The sequence below is a fragment of the Phocoena phocoena genome, chromosome 8 (genome assembly GCF_963924675.1).
Source record: "Phocoena phocoena chromosome 8, mPhoPho1.1, whole genome shotgun sequence".
In the NCBI taxonomy this organism is placed as follows: domain Eukaryota; kingdom Metazoa; phylum Chordata; class Mammalia; order Artiodactyla; family Phocoenidae; genus Phocoena; species Phocoena phocoena.
The window spans coordinates 32840054-32860359 of NC_089226.1; the positions used below are offsets into that span (position 1 = coordinate 32840054).

The window sequence follows — 20306 nt, forward strand, 5'->3', positions numbered from 1 at the left end:
CTGAGACCATGGTAATCACAAGTGCTTAAAAAATACCCATACGATAATGTTAGAATTTTGGATAGTTATGTTAAGCTCAGATCAAACAAAATATTAAAATAGGTTGCTAATTTAATTTTACTGTTTCTAATATTTAACATAGTAAAATTTTAATATCTGCAGTAGAGGTTTAAATGTAATTATTAAAACCCCTTTACTTTAAAAATTAAGCAATTGAGGTTCAAAGATCTGATATCACCTGCAACTATTTCACTCAGGCCAGAATTTACAGAGGTCATTTATTTATAGAAGATCAAGCCTTCTGAAGCTTCTAGGGTGTTTTTGTTTTTTTCCCTGTGGATTCTACATGCATTAGAATTCAGGGCTCTGGGTCTCCATGCTTTGAATTATCCACACGATTTTCTGACTAAACTGTTGTTTGTAGCTGTTGGCCAACTAACCCCAAACTGCATTTCCAAGAAAAGCTGTTGTGTCAGTGGCTTCCCATCAACAATAGCACCTCATAAACTGCAGCTGCCCGAAGTCTTCAACGTAACACCTTCTTCTTGAGTCATTAGGCAACTAATAATGTTTTCTCAACCTTTTGTCCCTGCTGCCAGTAGCAATATCATTTTCTTTCCCTTTGGGCTCTTAGCCTGAGACCTTCTAGAGGGCAATTCTTTTACTTGACTTTCAAAATACTGTGTTATATCAAAATCAATCAATCAAACAAACTGCAGGTATGTATAATGAGGTAAAAGTCATCTCTTAATGGCATCCCTCCCTTTCCGCATAGAGACACACAGCCTACCTTCATCTCCATATCTTGGACCTACAACTTGGTGTTCTTTTTTTTTTTAATACCATAAACATACTACATAAACATAACATAAAATTGCATGGCAATTTTTTTAGCTTGTGAAAACTATACTTTCTTTACTCATCCAACTATTTTTTAACTTCATTCACCAATTTTCTTCATTACTCCAGATCTACTCAGCAATGCCTCACTTGATTAAAAAATATATTAACTGTCTGGGTTGTCTTTGTTTCACTTTTTTTGTAACATAATTGAAGAGATAAAACTTCATAGATAAGCATAAAATACAGAAAATTAGAGATTGAGGAGTACTTAGTAATTATATATCTGCTTACTGATTAGTAAAGGAGGCATAGAGAGATTAGATGTCCTCTCTCAAATCGTACAGCTTCAGTTAGGGGAACGGTTAGAACAAGGCTTTCAGCCTTCCAATCTAATGCTGTTTCCACTTCCTCATATCATTAAACTCTTTCAGAATCCTCTAATCCTTTGTACACCACTTTCTCCCTCCTGGGAAAATGTCCCTAGGATTTATTGGTCCTGTACTAACTATATTTAAGAAACAGAGAAAAGCATGTCTTATCTTGCAAAGTGATAAATTGATACCACATTATAAATTTACTGTAATAATTTTTTCAGTGTGAAGGTTGCTACCTGAGAATGAAAAACTTCAGTTTTTGAAATGAAACACTTCATGAAACACTTCAACTAACACCACTGGTCTTTTCTAACTTTTCTTTAACTCATAGAATTTGAAATGTCAAAAAATATTTGAATATTACCTTCCCCACTAAATTGTTTACTATACTTGATGTTCCCAAACAGATTACTTTGGCACTATTTAAATTAAACATTTATTAACTAACTCATTCAAGCATCAAAGCTACTGAGTTCTTACAGATGGCAACTGCCCCAGACAAATTTCACTATGTATAATTATTAGGCAAAAGTAAGAATTTTAAACCATGTATCCACATGATGGGAAATAAAAGGAGACTTTTTTTTAAAAAATAAATTTATTTATTTATTTTTGGCTGTGTTGGGTCTTCGTTTCTGTGAGAGGGCTTTCTCCAGTTGCGGAGGGCTGGGGCCACTCTTCATCGGGGTGTGCGGGCCTCTCACTGTCATGGCCTCTCCCATTGCGGAGCACAGGCTCCAGAGCGCAGGCTCAGTAGTTGTGGCTCACAGGCTTAGTTGCTCCAGGGCATGTGGGATCTTCCCAGACCAGGGCTCGAACCCGTGTCCCCTACATTGGCAGGTAGATTCTCAACCACTGCGCCACCAGGGAAGCCCCAAGAAGGAGATTCTTAAATCAGGAATAATGTACTTCACAATGATGGTGATTAGTTTTTCAGGGTAAATGTTCTTTTAGTGGCCGAGACTGTTTTCTTATTTTTTCTGTACTGCGTCCATCCATCTGTTCATTCACTCATTCCACATAACAGTGACAAATACAGACCCAGGCCCTCAGAATACAACAGTTCCTGTCCTCTCTGAGCTTTAGTTCTTAGTGTACTGGCAAAGTCAAAAACACTAAATTTGTGACCTCTTTTCTCCTCCATCAAGTTCACTGCTTTCACACTTCCAACATCCATTTTATTGTCCACCTATTTATGGGAAGCAAAAGTACCATTGTCAACAGAATTTCAGACTGTCTGGCTTTCTTCAATCCTATTGCAACCAGTTTCTGATCTTTTCATGTCTGGCTCCTTGCCCTGTCCATCTCCACTTAACTAGCACCTGCCTGGAAAGGTCTCTTTTAACCTCCTAATAATCTTAAGTAGTCAGTCTCCAGTTACTATCACATCAACCTGTCTTATTTTTATTGTAGCCTTTTCCTCTGATACTTTCTCGTTTGTTCGTTTAATCTCTGTCTCCTTCTCTTCCAGGAAGGCAGACAGGCACCTTATCTGGCTAGTTTGCCTCTGAATCCTAAAATGGTGCTTGGCACACAATTGGGATCAGTTAAATATTTGTTGAACGAATGGATTCCTAAATGACAACTACTTGAACTACTACAGATAGTGATTCATCCTTGTTGAGTTTCTTTTACTTTGCACATGTATGAAGATTAAATCTGAATTTAAAACTGTCTTAAAATTAAAAACAGTTCGGAAATGTGGGAAACATCTGGCAGAGAGATAATTCTGGCATTTGCAATGATGGAAGGAAAGTTTTTCTCTGAAGTAAGCAGGTTGGTGGCCTCTATTGGTATCATCGGAAAATGCCTATTTTTGTTGATTTGCTCAGGAACTGGGAACATTTGGCATTGGGAACACATAATGTTGTTCATTTTAAAGTGAAGAGTTATAACTTCGGGGGTTGGGAGTGGGAGAGAAAATGTCCTAAGAAATGAAGGCAGACAGGAGAAAGGAGAGGCTCCTGTCTCTTTTAAAAAAGAGTTCTTTGAGTCTTAAGAGAAGCTTCCTAGAAAGTTCTTAATTTGTATGGTTTCTAAATAAGCAAACTCTTAGCCCCCCCCCCCCCCACACACACACACAAAAAGTGCATGTGTGGCTCCACCTACTTTAGGTTCATCTTGGCCCTGAAAGTTGTGGCTACACGACAGGCTTTGGCTGCTTTCTGGAACGTCGTTCCGATCCCTTTAAAGGTGGAATCATGACGGAGGATGCGGGGGAAGAAGGCGGGAGCCGACGGCTGTAGAGTCTCGGTTGACATAGTAACTCTTCAGCTCTGTCTCCCTTGCTCTCAGCTCTCAGGTTCCGCTGCCACCCGCCGCCCCGCCTGCGCTCGCTCGGTCCGGGAGCCCCGGCCGCCTCCCCGGACGCACCCCAGAAAAGGTCCCCTTTGCGACCCGCTGCGTGGTGACTTCTCCCCGGGCCAGCGGGTGAGCCGCTCGCGGAGCTCATCTCTCAGGGCGTCTGCGCTCCTCGCCTCACCCTCACCCTCTGAGCACCAGTCTGCCGCGGGCCAGTCCGGCAGGTGACGCGGACCCCTCCGCACCGGGTCCCCGCTGGAACTGCCGAGGCGCCTCCCCCAGGAGCTGGATCCCGGCCAGTCGGGCGTTCCCGCCATGAACCAGAGCCCAGCGTTCGGGCCCGGGAGGGGAGGCTCTCCCGGGGTGGCTACCCGGGCCCGCGCGCGGCGCAACGAGAGCCAAGACTATCTGCTCATGGACTCGGAGGTGGGAGACGACGGCTGGCCGCAGCCCCCCCTGCCTCCCTACGGCTACTACCCTTGCTTGTGAGTGCGGGCGCTGCGGGCAGGCCGGGGGCGCTGCAGGCGGGCCGGGGGCGCTGCAGGCGGGAAGTGTGCGCTCGCCGGAGAAGACCCGGGGCTACGCGCGCGTCTCCGCACGCGTCTGCCTTCCCAGGGCCGCACGAACCGGGCTGAGACCCGAGTGAGAGGAGGGCGCGCGCGGATCTAAGGTTTGCTCCGGGCGAGCACGCATGGGTAGGTTTGCCCGAGAGAGTGAGACCGTGGGGTACCGACGCCACTACAGGTGATAGGTGTATGTCGGTTTCTTTAGTCCCAAGTAATCGGGCGCCCTCAAAGAGACCCTGTGTCGCTGCGCCAAAGGCATGGTCTGGGCGGGGGACTGATTCAAATTTGCGTCCCCAGTGACTCTTAGCATCTGTGGGAGGGATGACCAGAACTCTCGGTCCTGGGCGCAGCTCGGCGCTTCTGCCGGGGGAACTCGAGAACCCGCCCGCCCGCCCTCTAAACACTCCCCGCCGTAGCCCTTAAGGGGGCGCCCACAGGTCCTCAGCTACCAGACGGCAGCAAAGTTCGAAGGGGCGCGTGGGAGGGGGTGCACTTACCCCAGGCATCCTCTCCCCAGCCTCCGGTTCTCCGGGTTAAATAGGAGAAATAGAACCTCTAGGCTTTCACACCCATAGCGCGAAGCTTTTACCAAGGGCGTACGGGCGAGGCGAGCCTGTTACAGGTGCGGGCCGGAAATTGATAATTGTAGAAGCTGAAGAAGGTCGTCTGCTGTGGACCCTGAGTGACTACGAGATATTATTTAAGAATCTGGAGTTTCTTTTTTGGCGGGGGATGGGTAGCAGGGGCAAGCAGAGGACGGAATGAGGAAGTCTCCCCTCCCCCACACGCCTGGGACCACAAGTGCAGCTGGCAGATAGCGTGTCTGCCTCTTTGCTCCTTTAGTTGATTGGGCAGTACGGTTTCTTGACATGTCACATCCATCCGCATGCGGTTTCCCGAGGAAAGCAGTTCTCAGTAGCAGTTCTGTTAGCAGCTGTAGAGGTGTGTATGTGTGTGTGTGTGTGTGCGTGTGTGTGTGTGTGTGACTCTCGGGGGATGGGGGGCAGGATGGATGGGTGCACCTTCAGATCATTGGTCAGGGCTGCCCAGAGTCAAGGCTTGCTGTAGATCCCTTTCCCAATAAGAACTGAGCCCCGGGAAATGGTGCATCTAATTTTTCCCCTAGATAAAAGAAAAAAAAAATTGGAACTGGTTCCATTCATCTACGTGCTGTATGGTTTGAAAGCATTTACTGTTACTTACTTTTTTCTTTTTTAAAAAATTAAGATATATTTCACATTTCATAAAATATATCTATTTAAGTTGTACAGTTCAGTGGTGTTTAGTATATGCCCAGAGTTGGGGAAACCATCACCACTATGTTATTCCAGAACATCACCCTCAAAAGAAATCTTGTACTTGACGTTAAATTAGAAAATATTTCTGTGCCTTTTACTACAGAACTTCTCAAATTTTAATGGCATATGAATTACTTATGGAGCTTGTTAAAGTGCAGATTCTGATTCAGTAGGGTCTAGGTGCAGCCCAAATTTCTGCCTTTCTAACAATCTCTGAGAAGATGTAGAGGCTGCTGGTCTGTGGAGCATACTTTGAGTAGCGAGGAGATATATGCCAAGAAAAAATAAAAATAAATAAATAAATTCTGGATATTCTGAATGCAGCTACTTTCAAATTTGTTTTAAGGGTATGTTTGAAACATAGATGGACGTTTTCATTGACTTAGACTTAAGATCTACCCTTAAGCCTGAGGGTTATGTTTGGTAATGTTTCCTGTGGGTAAGTTAAGCAACTTATAAAAGCTATATTGCTTTTTAAAAATTAGACTGTTCCATAGACAAAATCTTTTTTTTTTCTCTTTATCACCTAATCATTCTATAGTCACTTGTTACTGTGTGGGGAAAATAATTTGATTTTAAACACTTGTGGCTATATGTTAGTAGTGAGACAGACTAAATAAAACAATAATTGCAAGTTGTCCTGAAAAGTTTCCCCAATGCTTTCTTCAAATGTGGTTTACTGCCTTATTCATTTACCTAGTTTTTACATCATCTACTATTTAGAGAATAAGTATTTTTCTCCCTTTGTTCAGGAATCCTAGATCACTCTTTTTTTTTTTTTTTTTTTTAAACATCTTTATTGGGGTATAATTGCTTTACACTGGTGTGTTAGTTTCTGCTTTATAACAAAGTGAATCAGCTATACATATACATATGTTCCCATATGTCTTCCCTCTTGCGTCTCCCTCCCTCCCACTCTCCCCATCCCACCCTTCCAGGCTGTCACAAAGCACCGAGCTAATATCCCTGTGCCTTGCGGCTGCTTCCCCCCAGCTATCTACCTTACTACGTTTGTTAGTGTGTATATGTCCATGACTCTCTCTCGCCCTGTCAAAACTCACCCCTCCCCCTCCCCATACCCTCAAGTCCGTTCTCCAGTAGGTCTGCGTCTTTATTCCTCTCTTATCCCTAGGTTCTTCATGACATTTTTTCCCCTTAAATTCCATATATATGTGTTAGCATACGGTATTTGTCTTTTCCTTTCTGACTTACTTCACTCTGTATGACAGACTCTAGGTCTATCCATCTCATTACAAATAGCTCAATTTCATTTCTTTTTAAGGCTGAGTAATATTCCATTGTGTATATGTGCCACATCTTCTTTATCCATTCATCCGATGATGGGCGCTTAGGTTGTTTCCATGTCCTGGCTATTGTAAATAGAGCTGCAATGAACATTTTGGTACATGACTCTTTTTGAATTTTGGTTTTCTCAGGGTATATGCCAAGTAGTGGGATTGCTGGGTCATATGGTAATTCTATTTGTAGTTTTTTAAGGAACCTCCATACTGTTCTCCACAGTGGCTGAACCAATTCACATTCCCACCAGCAGTGCAAGAGTGTCCCCTTTTCTCCACACCCTCTCCAGCATTTATTGTTTCTAGATTTTTTGATGATGGCCATTCTGACTGGTGTGAGATGATATCTCATTGTAGTTTTGATTTGCATTTCTCTAATGATTAATGATGTTGAGCATTCTTTCATGTGTTTGTTGGCATTCTGTATATCTTCTTTGGAGAAATGTCTATTTAGGTCTTCTGCCCATTTTTGGATGGGGTTGTTTGTTTTTTTGTTATTGAGCTGCATGAGCTGCTTGTAAATTTTGGAGATTAATCCTTTGTCAGTTGCTTCATTTGCAAATGTTTTCTCCCATTCTGAGGGTTGTCTTTTGGTCTTGGTTATGGTTTCCTTTGTTGTGCAAAAGCTTTGAAGTTTCATTAGGTCCCATTTGTTTATTTTTGTTTTTATTTCCATTACTCTAGGAGGTGGGTCAGAAAGGATCTTGCTGTGATTTATGTCATAGAGTGTTCTTCCTATGTTTTCTTCTAAGAGTTTGATAGTTTCTGGCCTTACATTTAGGTCTTTAATCCATTTTGAGCTTATTTTTGTGTATGGTGTTAGGGAGTGATCTAATCTCATACTTTTACATGTACCTGTCCAGTTTTCCCAGCACCATTTATTGAAGAGGCTGTCCTTTCTCCACTGTACATTCCTGCCTCCTTTATCAAAGATAAGGTGTCCATATGTGCGTGGGTTTATCTCTGGGCTTTCTATCCTGTTCCACTGATCTATCTTTCTGTTTTTGTGCCAGTACCATACTGTCTTGATTACTGTTGCTTTGTAATATAGTCTGAAGTCAGGGAGCCTTATTCCTCCAGCTCCTTTTTTCGTTCTCAAGATTGCTTTGGCTATTCGGGGTCTTTTGTGTTTCCATACAAATTGCGAAATTTTTTGTTCTAGTTCTGTGAAAAATGCCAGTGGTAGTTTGATAGGGATTGCATTGAATCTGTAGATTGCTTTGGGTAGTAGAGTCATTTTCACAATGTTGATTCCTCCCATCCAAGAACATGGTATATCTCTCCATCTATTTGTATCATCTTTAATTTCTTTCATCAGTGTCTTATAATTTTCTGCATACAGGTCTTTCGTATCCTTAGGTAGGTTTATTCCTAGATATTTTATTCTTTTTGTTGCAATGGTAAATGGGAGTGTTTTCTTGATTTCACTTTCAGATTTTTCATCATTAGTGTATAGGAATGCCAGAGATTTCTGTGCATTAATTTTGTATCCTGCTACTTTACCAAATTCATTGATTAGCTCTAGTAGTTTTCTGGTAGCATCTTTAGGATTCTCTATGTATAGTATCATGTCATCTGCAAACAGTGACAGCTTTACTTCTTCTTTTCCGATTTGGATTCCTTTTATTTCCTTTTCTTCTCTGATTGCTGTGGCTAAAACTTCCAAAACTATGTTGAATAAGAGTGGTGAGAGTGGGCAACCTTGTCTTGTTCCTGATCTTAGTGGAAATGCTTTCAGTTTTTCACCATTGAGGATGATGTTTGCTGTGGGCTTGTCATATATGGCTTTTATTATGTTTAGGAAAGTTCCCTCTATGCCTATTTTCTGGAGGGTTTTTATCATAAATGGGTGTTGAATTTTGTCGAAAGCTTTCTCTGCATCTATTGAGATGATCATACGGTTTTTCTCCTTCAATTTGTTAATATGGTTTATCACATTGATAGATTTGCGTATATTGAAGAATCCTTGCATTCCTGGAATAAACCCCACTTGATCATGGTGTATGATCCTTTTAATGTGCTGTTGGATTCTGTTTGCTAGTATTTTGTTGAGGATTTTTGCATCTATGTTCATCAGTGATATTGGCCTGTAGTTTTCTTTCTTTGTGACATCCTTGTCTGGTTTTGGTATCAAGGTGATGGTGGCTTCGTAGAAGGAATTTGGGAGTGTTCCTCCCTCTGCTATATTTTGGAAGAGTTTGAGAAGGATAGGTGTTAGCTCTTCTCTAAACGTTTGATAGAATTCACCTGTGAAGCCATCTGGTCCTGGGCTTTTGTTTGTTGGAAGGTTTTTAATCACAGTTTCAATTTCAGTGCTTGTGATTGGTCTGTTCATATTTTCTATTTCTTCCTGATTCAGTCTTGGCAGGTTGTGCATGTCTAAGAATTTGTCCATTTCTTCCAGATTGTCCATTTTATTGGCATAGAGTTGCTTGTAGTAATCTCTCATGATTTTTTTTATTTCTGCAGTGTCAGTTGTTACTTCTCCTTTTTCATTTCTAATTCTATTGATTTGAGTCTTCTCCCTTTTTTTCTTGATGAGTCTGGCTAGTGGTTTATCTATTTTGTTTATCTTCTCAAAGAACCAGCTTTTAGTTTTATTGATCTTTGCTATTGTTTCCTTCATTTCTTTTTCATTTATTTCTGATCTGATTTTTATGATTTCTTTCCTTCTGCTAGCTTTGGGGTTTTTTTGTTCTTCTTTCTCTAATTGCTTGAGGTGCAAGGTTAGGTTGTTTATTCGAGATGTTTCCTGCTTCTTAAGGTGGGCTTGTATTGCTATAAACTTCCCCCTTAGAACTGCTTTTGCTGCATCCCATAGGTTTTGGGTCGTTGTGTCTCCATTGTCATTTGTTTCTAGGTATTTTTTTATTTCCTCTTTGATTTCTTCAGTGATCACTTCATTATTAAGTAGTGTATTGTTTAGCCTCCATGTGTTTGTATTTTTTAAAGATCTTTTCCTGTAATTGATATGTAGTCTCATGGCGTTGTGGTCGGAAAAGATACTTGATACAATTTCAGTTTTCTTAAATTTACCAAGGCTTGATTTGTGACCCAAGATATGATCTATCCTGGAGAATGTTCCATGAGCACTTGAGAAAAATGTGTATTCTGTTGTTTTTGGATGGAGTGTCCTATAAATATCAATTAAGTCCATCTTGTCTAATGTATCATTTAAAGCTTGTGTTTCCTTATTTATTTTCATTTTGGATGATCTGTCCATGGGTGAAAGTGGGGTGTTAAAGTCCCCTACTATGAATGTGTTACTGTCGATCTCCCCTTTTATGGTTGTTAGTATTTGCCTTATGTATTGAGGTGCTCCTATGTTGGGTGCATAAATATTTACAATTGTTATATCTTCTTCTTGGATCGATCCCTTGATCATTATGTAGTGTCCTTCTTTGTCCCTTTTAATAGTCCTTATTTTAAAGTCTATTTTGTCTGATATGAGAATTGCTACTCCAGCTTTCTTTTGGTTTCCATTTGCATGGAATATCTTTTTCCATCCCCTTACTTTCAGTCTGTATGTGTCTCTAGTTCTGAAGTGGGTCTCTTGTAGACAGCATATATAAGGGTCTTGTTTTTGTATCCATTCAGCCAATCTGTGTCTTATGGTGGGAGCATTTAGTCCATTTACATTTAAGGTAATTATCGATATGTATGTTCCTATTTCCATTTTATATATTGTTTTGGGTTCGCTACTATAGGTCATTTCCTTCTCTTGTGTTTCGTGTCTAGAGAAGTTCCTTTAGCATTTGTTGTAAAGCTGGTTTGGTGGTGCTGAACTCTCTCAGCTTTTGCTTGTCTGTAAAGGTTTTAATTTCTCCATCAAATGTGAATGAGATCCTTGCTGGGTAGAGTAGTCTTGGTTTCAGGCTATTCTCCTTCATCACTTTCAGTATGTCCTGCCACTCCCTTCTGGCTTGTAGGGTTTCTGCTGAGAGATCAGTTGTTAACCTTATGGGGATTCCCTTGTGTGTTATTTGTTGTTTTTCCCTTGCTGCTTTTAATATGCTTTCTTTGTATTTAATTTTTGACAGTTTGATTAATATGTGTCTTGGCGTGTTTCTCCTTGTATTTATCCTGTATGGGACCCTCTGTGCTTCCTGGACTTGATTAACTACTTCCTTTCCCATATTAGGGAAGTTTTCAACTATAATCTCTTCAAATATTTTCTCAGTCCCTTTCTTTCTTTCTTCTTCTTCTGGAACCCCTATAATTCGAATGTTGGTGCGTTTCATGTTGTCCCAGAGGTCTCTGAGACTGTCCTCAGTTCTTTTCATTCTTTTTTCTTTATTCTGCTCTGCAGTAGTTCTTTCCACTACTTTATCTTCCAGGTCACTTATCCGTTCTTCTGCCTCAGTTATTCTGCTATTGATCCTATCTAGAGTACTTTTAATTTCATTTATTGCATTGTTCATCGTTGCTTGTTTCATCTTTAGTTCTTGTAGGTCCTTGTTAACTGTTTCTTGCATTTTGTCCATTCTACTTCCAAGATTTCGGATCATCCTTACTATCATTATTCTGAATTCTTTTTCAGGTAGATTGCCTCTTTCCTCTTCATTTGTTAGGTCTGGTGGGTTTTTATCTTGCTCCTTCATCTGCTGTGTGTTTTTCTGTCTTCTCATTTTGCTTATCTCACTGTGTTTGGGGTCTCCTGTTTGCAGGCTGCAGGTTCGTAGTTCCCGTTGTTTTTGATGTCTGTCTCCAGTGGCTAAGGTTGTTTCAGTGGGTTGTGTAGGCTTCCTGGTGGAGGGGACTAGTGCCTGTGTTGTGCTGGATGAGGCTGGATCTTGTCTCTCTAGTGGGCAGGTTCATGTCTGGTGGTGTGTTTTGGGGTGTCTGTGGCCTTATTATGATTTTAGGCAGCCTCTCTGCTAATGGGTGGGGTTGTGTTCCTGTTTTGCTAGTTGTTTGGCATAGGTTGTCCAGCACTGTGGCTTGCTGGTCGTTGAGTGAAGCTGGGTGCTGGTGTTAAGATGGAGGTCTCTGGGATATTTCCACCGTTTAATATTATGTGGAGCTGGGAGGTCGCTTGTTGACCAGTGTCCTGAAGTTGGCTCTCCTACCTCAGAGGCAGAGCCCTGACTCCTGGCTGGAGCACCAAGAGCCTTTCATCCACACAGCTCAGAATAAAAGGGAGAAAAAGTAGGGAGAATTAGTAGAAGTATGAGTAAAGAAAGAAGGAAAGGAGGAAAGGAAGGAAGGAAGAAAGAAGCAAAGAAGGAAAGAAACGAGGGAGGGAGGGAGGGAGGGAGGAAGGAAGGAAGGAGGGAAAGAAGGAAAAAAGACAGAAAGAAAGATGATACAGTAAAAATAAAATAAAGTATAATATAGTTATTGAATTAAAAAATATTTAGAAAAAAAAAAAAGGGACGGATAGAACCTTAGGACAAATGTTGGAAGCAAAGCTATACAGAGAAAATCTTACACAGAAGCATACACATACACCTTCACAAAAAGAGGTAAAGGGGGAAAAATCATAAATCCTGCTCCCTGAGACCACCTCCTCAATTTGGGGTGATTCGTTGTCTAAAGGAGGGAAGGAAGGAAGGAAAGAAAGAACGAAGGTAAAGTATAATAAAGTTATTACAATTAAACTTAATTATTAAGAAAAAGAATTTTTAAAAAAAAGTCATGGACGGATAGAGCCCTAGGACAAATGGTGGAAGCAAGAGTATACAGACAAGATCTCACACAGAAGCATACACGTACACATTCACAAAAAGAGGAAAAGGGAAAAAAATCATAGATCTCGCTCCTAAATTCCCCCTCTTCAATTTGGGATCATTCCTTGTCTATTCAGGTATTCCACAGATGCAGGGTATATCAAGTTGATTGTGGAGCTTTAATCCGCTGCTTCTGTGGCTGCTGGGAGAGATTTCCCTTTCTCTTCTTTGTTCTCACAGCTCACAGGAGCTCAGCTTTGGATTTGGCCCTGCCTCTGCGTGTAGGTCGCTGGAGGGCGTCTGTTTTTTCGCTCAGACAGGACGGGGTTAAAGGAGCCGCTGATTCGGGGCCTCCGGCTCACTCAGGCCGGGGGTTGGGGGATGGGGGTAGGAGGGGCACTACGTGCGGGGCGGGCCTGCGGCTGCAGAGGCAGCGTGACGTTGCGGCAGAGGCCGGCGTGATGTTGCACCAGCCTGAGACCCGCCGTGCGTACTCCCGGGGAAGTTGTCCCTGGATCCCGGGAACCTGGCAGTGGCGGGCTGCACAGGCTCCGCGGAAGAGGGGTGTGGAGAGTGACCTGTGCTCGCACACAGGCCCCTTGGTGGCGGCAGCAGCAGCCTTAGCGTCTCCCGCCCGTCTCTGGGGTCCGCGGTTTTAGCCGCGGCTCGCGCCCGTCTCTGGGGTTTGCGCTTTCAGCCGCGGCTCGCGCCCGTCTCGGGGGCTCGCGCCCTCAGCCGCGGCTCGCGCCCGTCTCTGGGGTTCGCGCTTTTAGCCGCGGCTCGCGCCCGTCTCTGGAGTTCCTTTAAGCAGCGCTCTTAAACCCCTCTCCTCGCGCACCAGGAAACAAAGAGGGAAGAAAAAGTCTCTTGCCTCTTCGGCCGGTGCAGGCTTTTCCCCGAACTCCCTCCCGGCTAGTCGTGGTGCACTAACCCCTTCAGGCTATGTTCAAGCCGCCAACCCCAGTCCTCTCCCTGAGCTCCGTCCAAAACCAAAACCCGAGCCTCAGCTCGCAGCCCCGCCCGCCCCGGCGGGTGAGCAGACAAGCCACTCGGGCTGGTGAGTGCCGGTCAGCACCGATCGTCTGTGCAGGAATCTCCCCGCTTTGCCCTCCGCACCCGTCGCTGTGCACTACTCCGCGGTCCCGAAACTCCCCCCTCTGCCTCCCGCAGTCTCTGCCCGCGGAGGGGCTTCCTAGTGTGTGGAAACTTTTCCTCCTTCACAGCTCCCTCCCACTGGTGCAGGTGCCGTCCTTATTCTTTTGTCTCTGTTTTTTCTTTTGCCCTACCCAGGTACGTGGGGAGTTTCTTGCCTTTTGGGAGGTCTGAGGTCTTCTGCCAGCCTTCAGTAGGAGTTCTGTAGGAGTTGTTCCACGTGTAGATGTATTTCTGGTGTATCCGTGGGGAGGAAGGCGATCTCCGCGTCTTACTCTTCCGCCATCTTCAAGGTCCCCCCAAGAATTGAGTTTTAAGAGGGAAATCTAGATGATATTATGCTTTAGTCCCAAGGTAGCAGGAAGAGCATTCAGGACCTTGACACATGAGGACAGGCTGTCATTAGCAGACCAATTTGGCCACATCTTGCCATGGTTAGCACTGCACTGTGGAAATCAGCGTGGGCCCTTGAACACCAATGGGGATAGTGAGACAACTGAATGAGGAGATGCACTGCTGAGCTTGAGACCATCCAGAGGCATAGGCAGAACACTGGGTACCTCTAGGGAGCCATGTGCAGAGGCCTTATACCCAACACGTCGGACTAGAGCTCACAGCTTAGAACTACCACATCGACACCCCAACTCCGTAGACCCTGTGCCGAACCCTAGATCACTCTTAATGGATAGGCCTTGGCAGTAGAGAGATGAACAGAAATATTTTAATGTGCTTCAATTCTTATTGAGCGCCCCCTGTCATGTCAGAGGTATGATAGTAAATTTAAGAGTGAGCCATGTTTCCAAGTAAGACTTTGGTCTTGTCCAAGTCTATTATTTCCAAAAGCTTCTTAGTTACTTTTCATCACTATTTACTCTGGCAAGGTTTTTATTTTTTCCAGTTAAATAATCAAGTAACTGAAAAATTTTAACCAGTAAACAATAGTACTTCACACCTGTGATGTATGAGAAAGAATGAACGAAAATTATTTCCCTCTCGGGCTTCCCTGGCGGTGCAGTGGTTGAAAGTCTGCCTGCCAATGCAGGGGACACGGGTTCATGCCCCGGTCCGGGTAGGCCCATGAGCCATGGCCACTAGGCCTGCGTGTCCGGAGCCTGTGCTCCGCAACGGGAAAGGCCACATCAGTGAGAGGCCCGCGTACCGCAAAAAAAAAAAAAAAAAAAAAATTATTTCCCTCTGTTAGTACAAATAAGAGCTTCTATATGCTTTTGACTTGTAATTTAAACAATTGTTTGTATATTTTCCTAGAGTGAGAGGCATAATATTTGTGAAAGTGGCAATCACTAGTATACTTTAGATATGGGTACTGCCATTATCTCAAATCACTGAGATTTTTTCCCTTGTAAGATAACAGATTTTTGCGAATTGTCAATTCTGTGGGATAAGTTCTATGACTCTTGCTAAAATATTGTCATAGTTCACTTATGTAGAATGATTTATATATATATTTGTGAGGCTTTTACTACTGAAAATTGTGGCAAATTATCTTGTTTGAGAGCAATTAAATATTCTCAGAACTTAAGTGTAAGAAGTAACATTTTGAAGTGGTGCTTAGAAGAAAAAGATTCAGATTCTCCCTTTTTTCAACTTCTAATTGGAAATCAATTAATACAATATATTTTGATCAGTTTGTAATGATGGTTAGCAAGAAATGTCCATGTCCTAGGAGGATCCCAGGAGTTAGGGAGTTCCTTCATTTAGAACTTAAAAATGTCTCTAGTCCATCCCTTCTGAACATGGAGAAGAATTCTGGACATAAAAAATGTTAAGTGTTTCTAAATTCTCAAGATCTGAAATAGTCCAACTGAAATTTCTGCTTGGAAAAGACTAATTATGAATAATGAAACAAACTGTAAACTAAAGCTCTGGCAAAACAATAGACTGAGATATTCTAAAAAAATTACGGTTACAAACACCTAGCAGTACTGGATAAAATAATCTAAATGATTTTAATGTGGTACCCAATTTTGCAAAAAATAAAAGGGATTACCATTTGCCAAAAGCAAAGAAGTTAAAAGCCAGAGTATATCCTGAGAACCGATGCTGTGGTTACCCCAGTGATTATGGATCTGGGTGACCAGGAGGTTGGAGTCTAACGTCCATGTGAGATGGAGAAAAGCTAAGGCCTTGGTTCCAGATGAGGCAGAGAGTTGGAACTGAGACATCCCTGTCCGCTGCATAAAACCAGGACCCTTATTTTAGTGAAAAGTTAGGCTAGCATAATATGCCATCAGCACGGAGTGAGAACAAGAAACTTTGTTAGTAAGAGGAAAAGGAACCTTCCCCTAAGAATTTCATTCTTTGGGCCTGAACATCATGTGACTCTATTTTTCCTTTTATTTTTTACACTACCTAACTGACCTAGAAATCTTCAAGTTGAAAAATACTCCGGAGGCTCCTAGAAGAGTAAAACAGAAAGGCATTCTGAAAGTGTAGTACCAACTATCTAGACTGCCAAGGATTTTCAGGAAAACAGCAATCTCTGCTAAAGATATGCTCACTATAATACATAACAAAACACACAAGGAAACAATCAACTAAGAACAAAAGTTAGCAGACAGTACAGTCCATGAGGGAGAGTTAACATGAGACATAACAGCAGTATTGGATCCTTAATAGCTTGAGATAATATAGCAACATGAAAGAGAATATATTAAATGGGTATGTATAAAATGTTGGCAGTATATAAAGAAGTTAAACCCTAACGAAGAATGACTTATTTTTAAAAAACAGATAGAAAACCTGTAAGTGAAAAATATAATTTTGAAATGAAAACTCAATGGAAAGGTTAAAAATGCAGATTAGCCATGGTATAATCGATGATAATACCTAGAATGCAGAGACATAAATAAATGGAAAATATAAACATTATTGAGTTAAGAAACACAAAGGTAGGAGTTCCAGAAGGAGAAAATAGAGAGAATGAGGGAGAGGCAACATTTGAATAGATAATGGATGATAATTTTCCAGAAGTGATTCATTCTCATGTTTATGAAGTACAAGAATACTAGTGTGATACAGAAAAATAAACCCATTTAAATGTATTATATTGAAATTGAAGAACACTAAAGGTAAGAAATATAAAAATGAACCAAAATATAAGAGATTCAAATGAGTAAGTTTTAAAATAAGAAAATATACTCATAGTGTATTTTGATACCCAGGTTATGCAATGTGTCGCTTATAAGAACTATGGTTTTTCTTTTACATGAAGCATTGTTTACTCTCTAGTTATTAATGTAGTTTTTAATACAAAGTCAGTGCTCCATTGCTGGTAGGATCTCTTTAAACATGGATATGGACAAAAAGGGATTCCAAGGGTCATTAAATCATGGTCTCAGGAGAAACCCAAAGAGATTCTTAATTGTATACTTTAATTCATATTATGAAACAAAAGTGACCTTTTAAAAAAATGTTTTAGTGGGTCATGGATCTTTTAAAATTTTTATTGACCTCAGGATGGTTTTGGATGAAACCCCTCTATGAGCTCTAGGACCCAGACTTTGAACTCTTGATTTAAGAGAGGTAACCTAAGGTCAGAGACCACAGATAAATAGATTCCCCCAACATAGCCTTCTTTTCTCCAGGCAAAATAAAATATGCTTGAATTTGTTTATGTATTAAAAGGGAATGAAAAATTCAGACTGCAGGATAGAAAATGTTTTCTGACATCAACTGCTGATAGAGTACATGAATCCCTTGAAAAAGTTTAGGATTGAAGTTAGAGTATGGACTCAAGCCTATGAATCACATTACATTTTTATGTGCTTGTTATCCCTCCATTATTTTTGCCTCCCTATGTCTGATAAATATGTCTATTTAAACATCCGTTTTACGTTTTGCTCACAAATCTCTTTCTACCAGACTGTATGCCTCTAGTCCTTCATTTCTCTACTCTTAGCATAGAATCTAGCAAAGAGAAGGTGTAAATTAATTTATTCCTCAACAAAGACATTATCCTCTCATCAGTATTTATTCTAATAAGGAATAACGTGATGCCAGCTCTTTTCATAAAATAGCATCTGAGTCCTTTAAGGAGACAGAAGAGTGAATGTCCACATAGAAGGAGATACCCAGATCTTATATTCCAGCTGCCTGTCCACTTAGATTCACCTTCTTCTGGGGCATCTGTCACTAATTACTATGCCACTACCATGCCGCTCACCTTTTAGCTCTAGCCCCAGACTCTCCCCTTCAAGTTCCTTCTGCTCACCTGAGATGAGGCTGTATCTTTATCAGTACTTGTCAAATGCTTAGGAATAACCAAAGATAACTAACATACAGAGAAAAACTCCTGGCTGGCTATAACTGTCTTTCAGCTCATTTGTGGAGTCTCCTAAGGACTGACCCCTGCCTAACCCCAAGTTTTATCCAACTGGCAGAGAGTATTCTTCCCTCCCCTTCTCAGACCATCCACAGACAATCTAGCCCTTAATAGTCAGTGTTCCATAAATTAGGAGATTGGGACTGACATATACAAACTACTATATATAAAATAGATAACTAATAATAATCTGCTGTATAGCACAGGGAACTCTACCCAATACTCTCTAATGGCCTACATGGGAAAAGAATCTTAAAGAAGAAGAGTAGATATATGTATATGTATAACTGATTCACCTTGCTGTACACCTGAAACTAGCACAACATTATAAATCAACTATACTCCAATAAAAATCTTAAAAAAAGTTAAAAAAAAAAAAGTCAGTCTTAGCCCAGATGGACAAAGGAATACCACCCTCCTCCCTTTATCCAGTGTAAGATATGCCTCTCAAACTCCATTTCTTTTCCTAGGATCTCCTTCTTTTCTGTATCATTGACATTAGGTATGTCTACTATTTTAATCAGAGATCCTACCACCTACCCACACAGGTATGGCTTCACTCTCTGACCCATAAGGGCAGTTACCTTAGAACACAGCCACTCAGCAGCAGTATAAGGGATTTCCAAGTAAAATCAAGGACGCATTTCCTTATAAGGACACATTTATCAAATGAAAAATAAAATCAATCAAATAGAGTATGTGTGATATCATGATTTCTTATGATATCACAAACATATGTAGTGGTTTACAATTCAGAGGGAATCCTAGTATCTATTATGTCCTTTGAAAGAAATAGCATCTATAACCATAAAGCAAAGACTTGGATCTTGGTTAAGAGTATGCAGTTTGGAAGCTGCTGTGCTAGCAGGGGAAAAACAAGTGTAAAAATCACCTTTGGATCTGCTTTCCCTTCTTCATTTAGGAATCAACAACTCCTCCAGCTGCCATTTGGATTAATGGTGTGTCTCTTTTTTTTATGTATATATACCACATATTCTTTATCCATTCATCTATTTTTTTTCTTAACATCTTTATTGGAGTATAATTGCTATACAATGGTGTGTTAGTTTCTGCTTTACAACAAAGTGACTCAGTTATACATATACATATGTTCCCATATATCTTCCCTCTTGTGTCTCCCTCCCTCCCACCCTCCCTATCCCACCCCTCTAGGTGGTCACAAACCACCTAGCTGATCTGTCTTTTAATTGACCCCTTTGAAGTTCTGTGTTCTGCATGACAGAAACCATATATTTTTTTCTAAACCTCTCCTGGCTTGAAGTAATCAACATCTTCTGATAACAATTTATTATCATGAAACATCTTTTTTAGGGGTCCAACACCGTAGGTTGTGGAGTTATTTCCAGATGTGCTGAAATGCCCACATTTATTCTGTAACATAATGTTTGTTTACCTCTAGGAAGACATTGCATAACTTTTTTTCTCTAGACAGTTATGTTCCTTGAGTTACAAGAGGTAAGTTTACTTCATAAGGCAATTCATCTTTGCCTCTTAGAGAGTAAATCATAAAAGGAAAACATTTTCTTGAGTCCATTCTTGTTTTTCTCCCTCTTTCATAAAAAATGCTGAATGTAATTGGAACCAGTTGGATAAAATTACCGTTTGTGATTTCTCTTTGTTTAGGAAGCTTCTGCTGTCTTTCAGGACATGAAGTGCTCATCTCTATGTCAAATTTCAATTAAACTTTGGCATCTAAAACTTGGTATGTTTTTTAAGACCCTTAAGATATTGGAATGGATTGAATCACATTTCTTATAGAATGTCCTTTTGGAGCAGCATATAGAAATGAATGTCACAAATACCCAAACAACACGTTAGTTGCAGTCTAACTATTCTCACCCTAATTCAGGTAACTCAGCCAGAACAAAGAGGAGCAGGGGTACTGACTAGAGTTATTTACAGGTCAGCGTGAGTTGCTGTTTCTGTAGAGGACTAATCTAAAGTATTTGTATATATTTTGGGGGACTAACATTTTTTGAATACCTACTCTGTAGCAGGTCCTCTTCTAGTTGTCATACAAATGTAATTTGCTCTTTGGAGCAGCCACTTGGATATTTTTAATGTCTATTTTATAAATGACCATGCTGAAGTTTAGAAACATTGAGCAATATTTAGAAAGTTACACAGCTGGAAAGTTGTTGTCAAGTGGACAAAAACCAATACATTTTAGGTAATGCAGGCTGGAACGCATAAACAGAAGGACTGGCAGGTTGCACAGAGTCCCCTAATCTCCAGGCATCCCATATAATCATGCCTGTGCCCGGCACAGCTGGATACGTGGTGGGTGTCCTCTTGGAGAGCACACTCACTTCCTTCTCCTCTATCTTTTCATAGGTGCTTGAGAAGCCACAGGTTGGCTCTGATCTACGGCACCAAGATTCCTGAGCTGTGCTCCTTTTATCTAAGTTATTCTCTGGTGAGGGAAGAAGACAGGAAGAAAGG

At 41.3% G+C, this 20306-nt stretch overlaps 1 protein-coding gene across 3 annotated transcripts in view; it reads left to right on the forward strand.

The window, feature by feature from the left end:
- Positions 1-3833: 3833 nt before the first annotated feature.
- The window catches only part of TRPC6 (transient receptor potential cation channel subfamily C member 6), a 124010-nt gene continuing 107537 nt past the window's right edge, over positions 3834-20306 (forward strand). For all 3 annotated transcript variants that reach the window (XM_065881320.1, XM_065881321.1, XM_065881322.1), the window contains exon 1: positions 3834-4003. In XM_065881320.1, coding sequence (XP_065737392.1) covers positions 3834-4003 — 170 coding nt within the window. The remainder of the gene's footprint in view (positions 4004-20306) is intronic.